Source organism: Neocloeon triangulifer, unplaced genomic scaffold (assembly GCF_031216515.1).
Source record: "Neocloeon triangulifer isolate White Clay Creek 2 clone unplaced genomic scaffold, ASM3121651v1 ptg000014l, whole genome shotgun sequence".
Lineage (NCBI taxonomy): Eukaryota > Metazoa > Arthropoda > Insecta > Ephemeroptera > Baetidae > Neocloeon > Neocloeon triangulifer.
The window spans coordinates 6360701-6376899 of NW_026775556.1; the positions used below are offsets into that span (position 1 = coordinate 6360701).

General features: G+C 36.4%; 1 protein-coding gene across 8 annotated transcripts in view; it reads right to left on the bottom strand.

The window, feature by feature from the left end:
• Positions 1 to 23: 23 nt before the first annotated feature.
• The window catches only part of LOC132202051 (eye-specific diacylglycerol kinase-like), a 131903-nt gene continuing 115727 nt past the window's right edge, over positions 24 to 16199 (bottom strand). For 4 of the 8 annotated variants that reach the window (XM_059628709.1, XM_059628711.1, XM_059628703.1 and 1 more), the window contains 18 exons: positions 15372 to 15575; positions 11647 to 11776; positions 10131 to 10252; positions 9896 to 10071; positions 8828 to 9002; positions 7307 to 7517; positions 6974 to 7166; positions 6817 to 6919; positions 6421 to 6611; positions 5938 to 6035; positions 5742 to 5873; positions 4693 to 4924; positions 3963 to 4205; positions 3536 to 3577; positions 3081 to 3144; positions 2862 to 3019; positions 2639 to 2802; positions 24 to 2265 (listed from right to left, as the gene is read on the bottom strand). In XM_059628709.1, coding sequence (XP_059484692.1) covers positions 2216 to 2265; positions 2639 to 2802; positions 2862 to 3019; positions 3081 to 3144; positions 3536 to 3577; positions 3963 to 4205; positions 4693 to 4924; positions 5742 to 5873; positions 5938 to 6035; positions 6421 to 6611; positions 6817 to 6919; positions 6974 to 7166; positions 7307 to 7517; positions 8828 to 9002; positions 9896 to 10071; positions 10131 to 10252; positions 11647 to 11776; positions 15372 to 15575 — 2688 coding nt within the window. In that variant the 3' untranslated portion in view covers positions 24 to 2215. The other 4 variants (XM_059628705.1, XM_059628704.1, XM_059628707.1 and 1 more) reach the window with 4 other exon arrangements.

Here is a 16199-nt window from a genome sequence, read left to right on the forward strand (position 1 = left end):
TTACTTGATCATCCACATTTGAGATGTGAGAAAGCAGTTTATGCAATTTTCTTTCAAAAACCTTTGATCCCGACCGACAAAAAAAAAAGAGATTCTGTACAGGTGTACAATAATGATAATTTTACTTTGTTTTCCAAGTGCAGATCGAAACTTCGAACGAAAGTTACAGTTTCTAAGAATTAGTAAGCGTAATTGTACTTGATTTCCAGAAAAATAGAACAAGTCAGAGCTCATTTGAGAAATTCTTTTCTAAGTACATGAACGATAAACATGTTAAATTTTCTACGAAGGTACGGACGCATATTGTGGTTGTTTAACACAAATTTCAAACTTCTCGCGTAATTTTTCATTTTGTAACTGAAAACGGACTTGATCATCAAAGACAGACAGTTCAACAGCAATGAAGTAGTTTTTAACACATATTCCCTCCGAGAACATTGTCCACTTTCTTTACAACGAAAAAATTAAAGCATCTCCCAAAGCTTTATTCATAAGACGAGTTTAGTTGACCAACACACACACTCTAATTATTTTTTTCTTCTTAATTTTATTCTACTCCCCTGCTGCGCACATCAAAATCGGTGTTTTTTCACTAATAAATTTGACAATAATTTCCTTTAACACCTATAAGTTGTTTGATAAAAGGGTGTTTTAAGTGATCCCATATTAAGCGCAGCAGCAGTGGTGGCGATTGAGCCCAAAATAGATTTTTATTTTACAATATGTATATATCATGTTACTATTTGGAGAAAATTCAATTCCACATTCATATCATAGAGCTATTTTTACTTTATCAAGTCTGTTCGTATATAGATCAATAGTATTTTTCGTATAATTTTTTTACTCTACCCGAATAAATTTTCAATTTTTTTTCTGTTTATAAAGCTCAAATCGCGCTCAGTATTTAAATTTTTACAAAGAGGGAAACGTGCAAAGGCCATGCTTAATATTTCTGAAAAACTTTCCCCCTGTTACCAACAGCAGCTCTTTAAAACACACGGACTGCTAGATTCGGGACTACGTTTCAGGTCCACCCATCACGCACGTATTAGAGTTGCATGATTTTTGGAAAAATGCACATCAACTTTTCGAATTTTGGTGTCAATACATTGAGTAATATACAATAACGACCACAAGCAATTGGTTTGTTTCTGCCAGTTTTCAACAAATGTCACGGTGCCTCACACTCGGATAATTGACTACTCGGCAGGCAGGGCTCACGCATTTTCAAAGGTTTTGAAAAATTTGGCACAATTTGTTTTTTCTGCGCCTGAATTTACACCTTTCTAAGCGCAGAAAAGAAAAATTCTTGACAGTCGGTCCGATTAAAAATTGCTGTTAGTGTGAGCCGTACCTTGGTCGAAACATTGAAGTGTGAACTGTGAGCACCGTTTTGCATTCACGTGGTAGAGTGGTAGGCCTACCGCATCAGCATAGGCCAGAACAATTTTCACGTTTTGAAATATTTCATTTCCAACAAGCCTATTCGCAAGTCAAAAACTAACAAAGGCTGCTGCGTTTGTAGCGCAAGAAGTTTTTCGATTTTAACGAAGTGCTTAAAGTAATTATTCAAATTTCTCACAATGATCTTTTTGCTTTTTGAAGAATTTTTTATTGCCGAAGGAGTTTTCTTTTCTTTCCATAACGCGTTGGTTGATTCAAAAAGGTGCGAGAGAGTGGCTCGCAAGAATATGCAATTTTAGTTAATTTGATTCAAAATCGTTTAAAATCAACACATATTAATTCCATGATCGCTTAGTACGACCCCTCTTCTCAGCCGTGAAAGTAGAAATCAATCCTTTTTAGGAACCACTTAAGTAGTATCAGAGCACAGTGTATCAGAAAAATACATTTCCATTCTCATCTCAGTCCATCGATTAGTTTTGAATAATTTACATAATATATATTATATTTATATTTAGCGATAGTAATTACTAGATAATAATTATTACTGATTGGTCTTCTCTTTTCATAAATGTAATCCTAAAGTGTGTGTATTTTAGTCCATTTTTTGCTTTCTTTGCAGAAGAACAAGAGCTTCTTAAACGATTGGATGTGAGCATTTTTTGTCTTGATTTCTCCTCCGTGGACTCGCACGAGGAGTCGTCGTTTCTTCGTTTGTCTTCAATTGCTTTTTGGCCGTTCGATTTTCTCGCAGGGTGATGGGGGCGTGGGGGTACTACCGCATTGGGGGAATCACAATTATCGCCTGACATCATACCACTGTCTCCATGTCTTCAGCCACTTGCTGGAAGTGCTCTTGACCTAAAAGAACGAAAATATATATTCATATTTCATATTAAATAAAAAAATTATAAGCAGTCAATTAAATAAATAATTACTTATTATATTTTTTTAATCTTTTTACTATTAAAAAATTAACTAACTTAAAAATCACATTGAATTAAATAATTTATGTTTTTCCTGTTTCTTATTAAAATAAATTAGCAATTTAATAATAACCACGTTCGTACATATTTCCAAAGTTTTCAATAAAATTTTATAAAATAATGTGATAAGGGTAAAATTTCTTGGAATATGAAGGAATTAAACTAATTTATAAGCTTAATTTTTAACACAAATATATAAAGTTTTGCTAAAAAATTGATGTTTTATCAACTTTTTTGAATGAACGTACTCTCAAGATAGGCTGCTAACTCGGAGTCCTGGGCACGTTGGGCAAGGTCTCTTGCTGAGGTGCCCTGGCTGTCTGCCATACTGATGGAGACTCCTCCTGCTACGAGCATGCAGCAGATGCGACGCTGTTTCGCCTCCGCAGCCTTGTGGAGGGCAGTCTGTCCTCTAAAGATTTAATATTATACATATTAATTCTATCTAGAAATTAATCGTAATCAACGCACTTATCGTTGTCCACCATGTTGAGAATACTTGGCGGGGCAGTGGCGATGAGGAACTTGACGATGTCTTTGTGACCATATCTAGCGCCGAGATGCAGCGCTGTCTGGCCTGTTGGATCAATGGAGAGAAGCGAGAAGCCCATCGCATAGAGGTCCTTCAACTGCGAATGGTGTTTTTTTTTTCAGACCGGGTTATTTTTTTTTAATCCTTTTTCAACTTACCATTTTGAGATCACCTGTCTTGGCCGCTTTGAGAACACTCTCAGAGTTCTTCTCCAACAAGTTGCTGCAACAGAGCAGAATTTTTAAACCTCCGAAAGCAGAAATTTTGACAAGACGTGCGAAAAAATTATATTTGAATCTTGCTGAAAATGATTTGTAAATATCTTTATAATAATAATTTTCAAGCAGAAAAATCGATGTGCTTGCAAAGAAGAAAAACTGAAAAAACAAAAACAAATAAATAGTAAATTTGCATTTAAAAATATTTAAATTGTCCATTTTCAGCAACACATACTGAAATATTCAAAGAATCGGAAATTATATTCATATTCTAAGAGCTAGGATTGTAAGCAAGAGCATTCAAGGGGTTTCGTGAATTTACAATTTATTATTGCAACAATGATTGTGTGTGTGAGGTGATGGGGGTGTTGTTAAAAAAAGTTAATTTGACTCACCTTAATTTATAGTATTCAAGTCCAAACAACCGATCATAGATGCTGGCATGCAAGCAACATAACACGCAGAACATAAGAATCATGCACACAATTTATGACGACGTTTGAGATAATTTTTGAAGAAGGAAATATATAAAATTTGAGAAAAAAGGGACAAATTATGAATAAAAAAAGAATGGCTGATAAATGCCAAAATGAGTGGAGGATGAGTTTTGCGAAACCAATCAACTAGCTCAAATTGAACAAATTAATTCTAAGTAAATACTAAAACAGGCAAAGCAGAGGACACATAAATATATAAACAATAAAATTTTTTGGAAACCCTAAAGTTTTTCATTTGATTTTTCAAATTTAGTTTTGCCGAGGCTGCTTTTATGTATTACTTTTTGCTTCTGTTTCTCTGCTGCTTGCTTTAAAAGGGACCTACCTAGGGAAGGTGTGGGAATGCTTTAATTTACTGCACTCTTCGATCTTGGGCGTTGGTGATTGTGACTGCAAGTCCAGTTGGAAGCTGCACCTCCGAGGCGAGGTTGACTTCTCACCCGAATCGCCGTTCTGCTCCTCAAGTTCCTCGACGGCCCCATTCTCTTGAGCCATTTTCAGCTCCTCCTCCTCCTCGAAGGTTTGCAGCACCTGGTCTAGCTCAGCAGCCACCACTTCCACGCCCTCCCTGATTCATTCTTACTTTTGCTTTCGTCTTTTCGTTGCACATTTTTTTTTATCATGTATAAAAATTCAAATTTTGAATTTTAAAACAGCAGCCTATAGAGCAGCTAATATTTTTTTTTTATCAAAACAATAAAAATAATAAAAATGGCATGGGCACACACACAAAAGCAGAAAACACACAAAACACGATGCATTTGCAAGCGCCAATAACCAAAATTTAAAAAAAAAATATGTCCAATTATCAAATAAAACACACTAGTATAAAATCGATTACGAACGCTTCCAAAAAAAAATTCACATGGACGAAAATTACACCAATTATTTAAGCAACTTGCTGGGAAAATAGAAAAATATCGAACAAAAGCCAGATGGTCAAGTACAAAAATGTAAGAGTGAGACAGAGATAAGAGCGGAGAAAGAGAGATATGTTCAGAAAGTTGTTAGATTTGGAGATAATTTGTAATTGAACGGCCGTAATTTTAGTTTACCTGTCGACTGAGGATTCCTCCCCGGGCGACGAGATTCGCAGTCTTGATCTGAGGCCGTTGGAGTTGCCTGTTGGAGACAAATTATGGTCCCCGATGCCCTCGTCCTCTGGGGTCTGTGGCAGCGTGGGCAGTTCTGTGTCCAGCACCAACAACTCGTCACTGGCAACGTCCATGACATAGTGCAGGTGCTCTTGCGCCTTGTCCAACCGGAACACTCTTTCTGCAGTGCAAGCTAAAAAAATAATTTTAATTACTTAATAATTTTGAATCTATATATTTTGCATTTAAGAGGCTAAAAGTAAGCACAAGGTCGCTCTCTACGCACGGAAAGTTTCGTAAGAATTTTATGCACACGCTCATCAGAAACTTTTTATTAAGTACTTTATTTGGAAAAAGTAAGTGGAAAAATTTTACAGCTTTCAATCATTTAAAAATGTGCAGATGGTGCAAACATAGTGAATGATTCAACAAAATACTCTTATGGAAGAAAAATGACTTCATGATGAATACGCGCCCAAAAACTATATTATTTAAAAGTTACTTACAAATTTCCCCTTTGTAACAATGGATAAAAATTTGTTTTCAGAAAATATGTGCACTTAGAGTAGGCTGGTGAAAGAGTTTGAATCTTCTAAGGAGAAATTAATCTCTTTAATACGATAAAAATGTTTTGGAGAAAATGTTTCTTTTATTTTCACTTTAAATTTTTGTCAATTGAAAACTGAAGTGACCTGCTATTTTAATCTCCATTTTTTTATTTTTACCTCTGAAATAATAATACCAATCTGAATTTATTTCAAGGATTTGACATAATTGTTACTGATAATTGCTAAATATTGCCAACCAGGCGAATATTCACAATATTTTAATAATAATAAACGCCAAAAATTTATCAAAATTTTGTACTATCTTTGTTTTATTACAATGACATCAATAGAAAAAAGCATCTATTGCCAAAATTTATTTCATTTGAAAAATATAAAAATTACGGGACTGTCTTCACCAGTGAATTACAAATTACAAGTGCTTTGCAATGAAAAAAAACTTACAGTCAACAAAGCACCAATCCGATGAGAGCCTAGCGGCGGGGTCCGTCTTGTCCTCCTGCAGTTTGATGATCATCTGGCGGACCTGCTCCAGATCTGCCGAAGGACTGACGTCGATCGTGCCCAAAGTAGTAGCTGAAGATTATTTAATATTCTCTCTCTCAAAACTACGTCTCCATTAATTTGAGTTAAATTTTACCTCTTTGGGTCAGGACATCCTTGTCGTAGTGGTGTTGCTCGTAGTCGGACATACAAATCTTCTTAACAGTGACCTTGAGTTGTTCGAGGGTTGTTTGCCTAGAATTATTTTATATTTGGAAAAATTTAACAGATGAGAAATGGAAGAAGAATGGATAGTTATGGTAAGGTGTTTGCAAATTTGTATGTTGCCCAAAGACCCCATTTGTAAGCGTTTTGTTTAGTAAAAAACGAGTGTTTTTGTACAAATTTCTAATTGCAAGGAACAATACATAGAGAGTAATCCCAAATGCCAATTTAATGCATGGTTAATGCAAAAATTTCTCAAGCAAGAAACTTCCAAAAATGAAAAATCGATTGCTTACTGTCTGAACTAGGGAGCATTGGGGTACTCATATAAAATCTGTCGTAAAAAGAACAAAACAAAGAGCGTCAAACAAGCGCAACACACATAGACAACAATCTCGTAAGCCAAAATACTCACTGGCTGTTGCCCTTTCTGCCTCTGCGCTTGGCCAGCATGCTGGCCTTATTCAGGTGGGTCATGGTGATGATGGAAGGGTTCAGTCTGGCCGCCTCACCGTCCACCTGCATAGGTATCGTCTTTGACGTCGTGATGATCGCCGATTTGCACTGGGTGATGGTTGAACCGTGACCACCAGCTTGCAGCAAGGGCTGTTTTTTAAATTAGGATGAAAAATCGTTAGATTTGTTACATTAGTGGGATTAAATATTTTTTTCTTATACTAATTTTTTTGTTAATATAAAATTGTCCTTTTTCATGAGTAAAAAATCTAATTATTTTATCCTCAAAGTTAAAATATTTCTTAATCAAATCACTGATTCCCCGCCACTAATATTTATATGTAAAAGAATGTACCAATTGATAGGTGGTGAGGCCAATCACTTCGATCATTCCGTCCTCTGTCGATTGCTCATGGGCGGCGCCTGTTTTGTTCCAGGGCCGAGTGCCGCCACCGTAGCTATTTAGACCATTTATTTATTTTAAATAATAATAAAAATCAATTATAACATACCTGGCGATGTTAAGGAAGACAATCGCATGGACCTTGTGTTCTTTAAGTTTGGGCGTCAAATCTTTTCCGTCGCACTCGAGCTTGACAAAATCGGACAAGTCCTTCCACTTGCGCTGCAGCAAGTCTTTGCCTCCGGCCTGGCCGTAAAACATTTTATTGCGGAGCCGCGAATTGAATTTCTCCGGGTGCGCCTCTGAAAATTGTTGGGGGAGCAATTATTTTCCCGCACTAATTGCAGCAATAAATTGGACCAGCGAGAGGGTCCATTTAATATACTGAATGCAGCTGCAGCCGCTTCCAGAGTAGCTATTTAATTTATTATATTTTTTGTACCTCTTGCTTCGTGGAATTCTAAGGCAATGTGAGCGTCGACGCCAAGCGAGAAGTAGTTGTTAAGTACGTTCAGGGGAAGGTTCTCCTTGCCCTCCTCGTTCGGCTCGGCGTCAGGGTTCTTCTCCACCTTCAGGTTCCACCTGTCCAGCAAGATGATTTCACCATCGGCGATGTTGGACAAAATCTTTGAGATTGGCTCATCAGTGTAGCCCTGCATTCCAAGAAACACAAAAATCTTGATTTCCGCTTGTCCCAAAAATTGCCAAATTTAATTAGGGCTGGAAAAAGTTTAAAGGACGTGATTTTGACTTTTTTAAACAGATAATCATGAATCATGAATTTGAGGCTAAAATACATGTCATATTATCATAATTTAAATTTTTCCCAAATTTTATACACAATTTTTCAACTTAGTGAAGATGTTCAAGTTGAATTTTACAAAAAAAAAAAAAAAATGTAGATCATATAAATGTTTGGGGAAATGAAATGCCATGAATGGCTCCAAGAAGTCAAAATCCGATAAAAAAAATTTGTCTTTAAAATATAATTTAATTGAAAAGTTGACAAATGTTTTAAGTGAATTTAAAAGTACCTTAATTAATTGGCTTAAGATGAATAAAAAAAAAGAAAAGTTTTAGTGATTTTTTTTTAAATGGTTATATTCATTTGACTTTATCATTCCCAGCCCTAATTTTAGTTAAATTACCACGCTAAATTTAATTTTTGCTCTTATCTTAATAACAAACATAAGACAGACGTATACAAACAAGACAAGGAACACAAAGCTTGGAAGTAAAAAAAAAAAATCAATGAAAATAATTTGGAAAAAAATGAAAGATTTAGTGAAGGTTCTCGCGGAAAAGCACCTGGCAGGGCACGCAGTGCTCGGGCGAGTCAAGGAGTGAGAGGAAGAGAATGATAGAAAGAAGCGCGAGTAGGAGTAGAAGAGCCCCTGAGGCCAGTTGGCGTGAAGACACGACGCGCGTCACAAGGAAGGCAAGCGCCGCGCTCATAGCGCACACCGCGGCCTTTTCGCGCCTCCCGCAACTGTGTTCGTCACCCTGGCGAAAGAACAACGTCCCAAAAATATCCAAGGGCAGAAGAAAAAGGTTTAAAAAAAATTGCTAAAAAAAGTTGAATTTTTTTTTAGCAAAAATCAAGGCCAGCTGATGAGCTTTCAAATAAGCATTATCGCGATCCTGGTCATGTTCTGCCCCTATTTGAGAGACTTTGTAGTTCAAATTAGAGAAATTGATTGCATGATACAGAAATTTATGAGAACAAGGCTTTCGAACAGTACTTAAAAATTTTGAATTGGAATTTGTTTTTAAGATCAACCAATTTCAGAAGTGATTTTTTTAAATTTTAATCTAATACTTTGAAGTTTGTCTTTAAAAAAATTAAATCTCAATCAAAAGAATTTTCCGCCAGGCAGTTTAGAGAGGTTGTCAAAAGACAAGGGGTTTAGTGCACAAGAACAATCCACAAACAATTTTCCGCACGAGTGAAAGCGAAACTTACGCCACCCCATCCAAGAGCTCTGGCGAGGTCGTTGCCTGTTCCCAGCGGCAACACGCCGACGGCTGGCGGCGGCGAGAAGCCGAGTTGGTCGAGGATGGAGAGAACCCAGCCGACGGTGCCGTCGCCGCCGCATGCCAACACCCGAAGATTCGGCACCTTTCGGAACATGTCCAGCCTGGAAAAAAATTAATTTTCTTTACATTTTGTGCGGTCACGGTCTCTCTTAATGAGAAAATGTAAATTAATGAAACATGGATTTTCTCGGGGAAGGAAAAACATTTTTGAGGCAGTAGACGCTATGCAACCCGCTCGGCATCTTAATGTAGCCGGTTGCCTAGCACTGTTGCCCCTGACCTTTCCAACTTGATAAATTGCAAAGCTTCCGAGACAGAAAAGTTGCTTCCAAGTTGATTTTATTCAGAAAGGCACATTTCTAGATTAGTGCTATCGCTATCAGATTAGAAAAGATGGTTCAAAGAAAAAAATCCTCTTTCCAATCCTTTAGATTTCAAATAACTCAAATTAAAAACTTGCATTATCTAGTTAAAAATTATTTGATTCATTTGATCTGCTTTAAATAAAATCAAAAAATTAAATTGAAAAAAGTTTAAATCAACAAAATATCAATAGATTAATTTTGGAAGATGAAAAAGGTGTAATTTGAATTTCCTATGAAAGTTTTGCATTTGGGAATTCTTTTCAAAATGTTTCCGGCATGAAATGAAAAATTATGTCAATATTTTTCGTTCAGAGATAATCAAATAAACAAGGTGAAATTAATTATGACTACCTTAAATTCGTAAAACAAACTAAATAATACAAAAGTTCAGTTTTTTTTTAACTCTTTAATTCTGCCAATCATTTTAACTCTCAGCATTGTTTTTCTAAACAAATTTTTCTATTATATGAAAAATAAATTTCTTTTTTACTTTAAATAAATACTGACCTAATAAACAAACTTAAAAAATTATGCTATGATGGAAAGAATAAATAATAATAAAACAGATGATATATTATTTTCTTATATTGCCTGCGACTAAAAAATTTAATTTATTTAATAATACTGACCCCATATTGGGTCCACCCTGGGTAAGGTCGAAAACTTGTCTGGGGTTGAGCAGCCATTGGAACTTCTGCAGCAATTTGGCGCCCTGGTTGCCACCCGAGCGGGGGTTGATGAACACTATCACGGGTTTCACGCTGACCGTCGGGATCGGCTTGATCACAAAAGTTCGCTGCTCCGGCTGAAATGTGTCACGGACGGTTCAATTTGGTTAAAACAAAAGTAATCGGCTCAACAAACCTTGCTCTTCTTTTTGCTGTTCGTCTTCTTTTTCGGAGATTTGCGGAGACTTGACTTGAAGCTTCCTTTGCGAGGCAGCTTCACGATCCATGACGGAGGCACTATGATGCTGGAGTGAACTCCTGAAAAACGGGAAATACGAGAAGTTAAGCTCGGTGTGCAAAGTTTTCGATTGCGTTGGGATCTACCCAAGTCTCCAAGGAAAATTTCGGTTTGAATCAATCGCGGTTTTGTACTGACAATGATTAAAAGCATGTAAAATGATTTTTTACAAGCGGATTAAAAAAATTTGTGGTTTCAAAAGAAACTGGCCAAAATTTTTGATACCTAAACGTAATAAGTGTCTCAAGCCATTATTTGAGGAAAATCATCATCTGAAAATTATTTACGCTTTTCAATGCAAAAATTCAGTGAATCATAGTCTTTAGAATGGCTGAAGTGAATAAGCATTTATGAAATTATTATACCATTTAGTAATTTTTTTTCCATTTTCTAAAAATCTTATTTTAGAAACAAAATCAACAGCCAATTTTGCGAGCCTAAAATATAATCCAATGATTTTGCCGATGTTGGAGAAGGAAAAAATCATCGTCTCTCTCGTCAAATTGCTCACTTTTTGGGGAAAAATTTCAATCAGAGGCTCGACGTCAGCATAATCAGCTTTCGAGTTTCGCGGAACTCGATTGTAAATCCCCCATTATGCCGCTCTCGTCTCTCTCTAAATCAGAAATTTCCTAATTGGCTATTTTGAAAACGATCCGCGCACAATGGAGGGAAAAACAAATTGTGCGCTCGGCATTCCTCCGGCTGGTCGGTTTATTTGCCCTGGCAATTAGGTCAGAAAACACACACAATGAGAGGAGTAATAATTAATTTTCGAGCTGGAGAATGGACGGTCAGAACAAAAGCTCTCAGTGTTTCTCTCCTAACTCGAAAACAATTTAATCTGCTTAATTGTTGTGTCAGCTAGGCAGGGCAAAATTTCCAACCCCGTTCTGGCAAAGTAGCAAAACCTCTCGGCGGCGCGGCTTGGGTTCCCACGGCACGTGTTTTAATGGAACACATTGAGCAGGCGTCGTTTTGTCTGCGCAATTTGCGGAAATTTAATATTGCTGGGGAAACGAAAATTGCCGTTGTTGAGTTTGGACCGTGGAAACATCACTTTTGAAGGAGTTGAAAGAGCTCAAGGGCCCTAACAATAAGCAGAACAGAATACATATGAAACAAATTTTCTATGTGAAGAAAATTTTTCTATATTACTTAAAAAAGTGGTAAAATTTTTTGATTTTTTTTTTTAATTAAACATAGTGAAAACTTTCTTAGCAAGAGAATGAGGCCAGGCTTGAGAGACAATTCAAAAATATATGGAGTGGTTTAAGCGTGAAAATGGATCGTGGGTAGGAAAGGTAAAATTAAGCCTGCAGGATGGAGATTCAGCGTGGAGCAGCAAAAGAGACTTTTTGGGCGTGTCGGATGGCAAAGGCAAATAGCGTCGACGATGGCGCGGATCTCTTACCTAAATCACATTCCTCGCCTATCTTCTGCAGATTGAAACACGAGTCTTTGTTGTGATAGGCCGTCTTGCACCAGGAACAACTGATGGCAACGATATCCTTTGAACTGAACGACAACTTGGACTGGAACGACTGCAACAGAGAAACACACTTTCATCAATGAGGGCAGATCATGAGTATGTGAATTTCACACATTTCAGAAACCAATGGAATTGATTTTATGCATATTTTGTTATGAAAAAGAGCATCTGAACAGCAAATGCTCTGTTTTGTTTCAATTGCATTGAATATTTTTTTATTCAAAGTTGCCTTGTTGATCTATTTATTTTTATTCAATTTGCTTTTTTTAAATTGAAAAAAAAAATTAAATTATTAAACAAAAAGTAATGAGAAATCAAGTATAAAATAAAGAATTAAAAAATTAATAGCTAAAATTAGAACTTAATTAGAGTGATATTAACTGTAAATAACTGTTGTTAAAAAACCCACTCTTTTTGCTGCATTTTTTTATAACTGTGAGAAAAAGGGTTTAGTCGCATTATTTATTAAAATAGAAAAAAAATACAGCATTCAAGCTACATAAAAGACAGATTTTTCTTGGATCCTGTAATTTTCTAGAAAGCTTCACAAATAATAATGAAATTATTATCAGAGAATTCAATTGCAATTGCTCCATTTCCTTGCTGAATAATTCGATTTTAAGGTTAACTTCCTTGTCAGGCTTTTGGTGGAACTCTCGTGAGGAAATTAGATGCTGCATCTTGAATTTTTGGTTTGGTGTTATTTTCGCTTTGTCTGTGTCATCCCGCTTTAAGAGGAAAGTGTTGCGATGCGGCACACGCGCGCGCGAGCTCAATTTTGCGAATAAGGGCGCAATTCGCGAAAGAGGAAATTAAGCAATATTTGAGAAACAAAATTCACGCAAATAATCCGGCGGGCGCCCTTCAGCTTTCGCGCGCGCCTTGCGTCTCATTAATTCGCGAACACGCTGCCTTTTTCATGCTCATTTGCGAGTTGCGAAAAGATCAGCAAGCAAACGAGAGAGAGAGAGAAAGCGCCATGAATTAATAATGTGCTTGTCGGGGCCAACTGCTGCGCATGAGAAAAACCACTTGATGCCTCTGCTCTGCATCAATTTCTTCCTGGCCCCGAATATGCGGCAGAATTGGCTACTTTTCGCCTAATTTGCCAGTGCTAATTGGAGATACATTCATTCAGATGATGTAATTTAGTGGGGTCGTCAACCATCATCAAGAGCGCAGCTACAAGGAAAGTCTTGATTTGTGTATCCGGAACATTCTAATTCTTTAATGAGCATTTAATTAAGGGATTTAAAAGAAGTGCAAAAGACGGAATTTGAGCGTTTTTAGTGGATTTTATCATTAATATCAAATATTAATTGAAATCTTTAAACATAAAATATTTTGCTAAATGGAAATAAATAAGAAACAACCGGCGCTTAACCTTGATACTCAAATATTATTTTGATTTGTATTGTTTAAAACAATTAACGCAGGGACGCAAATCACGTGGCACTTTCTACAACAAATTTATAGGGAATTCAAAATATTTCACTGTAAAAAATATAAAACAATTGTTTTTTCTTGATTTGAAAAAATAAAAATAGTTATTATTGCTCATCTAATAAATATAAATTTATACAATTTCATCGATATATCGTTACATTGTTTAATATTCTCATTTACAATATCCAAAAGAGCGAGAAGTTGTTTGGAAGAAAATCCATAGCAAATCTGTTCTTACTTGGAAAGGCATTTGGAGAGGAAAAACATTATTTCCCGTTTCCATAGCACAACGTATCGGTGCGATTGCAATGTGGAAATTGACGCCCAAGGGATGACGCGAGAAGTGCACACGCGGCAAATGAGCAAGAAGGTCTCTTTGTGGTCGTTCTCGCCTGATGAAATGTAACGGCGGCGCGCGTTTATTTATCCAGAAATGGCACCTCTCACACACATATATAACGAAATGAAATCGTGCTGCCTCACGTCGACCGACAAACTTGCTCTCGTCCCTTTAACTTTTCATCTGGAAAGGTCGGCTGGGGAAATGTCTGTTTTATTTGAGGATAGAGGCTCTCTCGATATAGACGAATCAATGATTTTATTTGTTTCATTTTTGCTGTGACCGAGATGTCTTTCCCGTTCCTCGTCGCGCAATCACTCCGCCGCACCACAGAAAGCATAATAATAACCTTGTTTGCCCAGCTGGAACAATTGCGGCAAATTGCCTCTTTGTCGCGCGTCTTTGCTATTTTCCACCGCCGCGCTTGATTTAATTTGCGGCAACTTTGTCTGTGCCGACGAGAGTTTGAATTATGGCGACGACTCCTTTGGGGGTGGCGCCGACCCACAAGTTCTAAGTTGGATTCAGGGCGCGGTTGGCACAGCAGCTAGTGACGATTTGGGCTAATGGGCACGTTGAAACTCGGCAGATCAATCAAATTAATTAATGGGCACGGAGCCGTCGAAGAATTCTTGTTTGTGATGCTGAGTGAGTGACGTTGAACCGCGAGAAGGTCGAAGTTGAAATGGCTTTAGATTTTGCGGATCTGAAAACTATTTCAAAGTAGATCGATTGCTTAAGTTTGTTGACGTGGAACATAAGTTTACTAGAAAGAAGGGTAATATTGATCTTACTTGCAGCTCAATTAATTTTAACACTAATTAAATTTCAATTCTTATTCTTGTTTGTAATTATTTATGATTTGATATTATTTCTTTTTTAAACCAAAACATTGCACCAAAAATTAAAAAAAAAACGGCACAATTCACTTAAGTAAAGTATGTTAAGAGTAAATTGCCAATTCAAATTTTTCATCAAACAATGCTGAAAAAGTAAAATATTGTATGTCGTCTAAAATAAGGGAATAAATTTTGTGTAAACAAGAAAAAAACTAAATATTAAATTGATGTAAATAAAAATTATGTACATCTGCTGTTTACGATATCTATAAATGATAAATTAATGCATTTTCAGCGTAAATAAGTTTGTGATGCAGATTTGATATCACGCTTTTTCTCTCTATAATATTCTTTTAAGTTATCGCAAATATAATTTTGAAACCAAATTGACAGAATTAAAATCTCATCATATTCAGAACAAAAGATACATTGAAATTTTTACTTAAATTTTGAGAAAATTCTTGATAAGAGTTTTGATAACAAAAAATAATCTCCTCCAAAATTCTTGTAGAATTTAACATGAAATAGAAAAATGCATTGCGTGCCAACATTACAATCTAAACGCTGCTATTGCTTTTAATATTAATACACTTTTCTATGAGCTCAAATCCACCGTTATAACAATGTTTTCCCACAAAAGAAAAAAAGGTTTTGACTCTTTCAAATCCAGCTGTCCGTCTGTAGACACACCACGTTATTTTGCCACGGCACTTGGCACACGGCACTTTCCAATTATTCGGACTGGCATGACACGCTTTAGAATAAATTGTGGTGCAACGTTTTGATTTACGAGAGTGGAAAAAGAGCTGACACGGAGAAACAGCCAGCGAAACATTGCCGTCGTTTCTGTCAAAAAAGTTTTGTATAGTCCTCTTCCCGTTTCCATTGATATGAGAACACAATCGACTTTGATTTACTGCTCGGCCCCAAAACTAATTTCCAAGCCTTACTGACGTCACGCATTTTGCAAATTAAAATTTCCCCTTCAAACGAAAGTGAAACTGAGCAAAATAGGAACTCACCTTGCCGCACTGGCGACATTTGCCCTTCTGCGAGCGGCGATGCACCCAGTGGTGCTGGATGGAAGTTTGTTCCCGGTACTGCCGCACCCCCACGTCCCGGAAGGTCGGTTTGCACGTGAAGTTCTGTCTGTCCAGCAGTTGCGAGATGCAGCCCGAGTGAGCCACGATTCGGCACGCGGCGCACTTGAGTCTTGGTCCATGCCGCTGAAAGGAAACATAAAGTTTTGAAAACATTTTAGAATTGGTTATTAGTTTGAAGACAAAAAGGTAAATCGAGGTGAACATAGAAAATTTAGGATGATTATTTATTGTTTGTCGGTTCATTGACTCTTTTTTACTATTGATTACTGGAAATACAGGTGCATTCATAGAAGAAATTATAATTAACAAAATGGCATTGTCCTGATATAGATAGATGATAATCTATCTTTCGTTATTTATTTGATTTACATGTTTGTAATAAACGATTAATAAAAATGGAATTTTTGGCAAATATTTTGAATTATGATTGTTTAGCATAGAGAAAAAAATCCTAAATTAATAAAAAAAAAAAAAAAAAAATAAAAAATAAAAGAATGAGTTAGGTCCATCCACCTCTCGGCGAGGCTAATGACACGGCTTTAGATTATAATTGAACTTTATAAGCATTCCATTTGCAGTGGCGGTTTATCAATTAAATACATCCACTGGCAAATAAATCAATTTTATCTGAACTTATATACTTTGAAATATCACAATATACACAATGCAAAGTTATCATTGTTACAATCCAGTTTAATTTGTGCTATTTTCCTAGAATTGAGAAGTTGCTTGGCAGTAACGAAACAC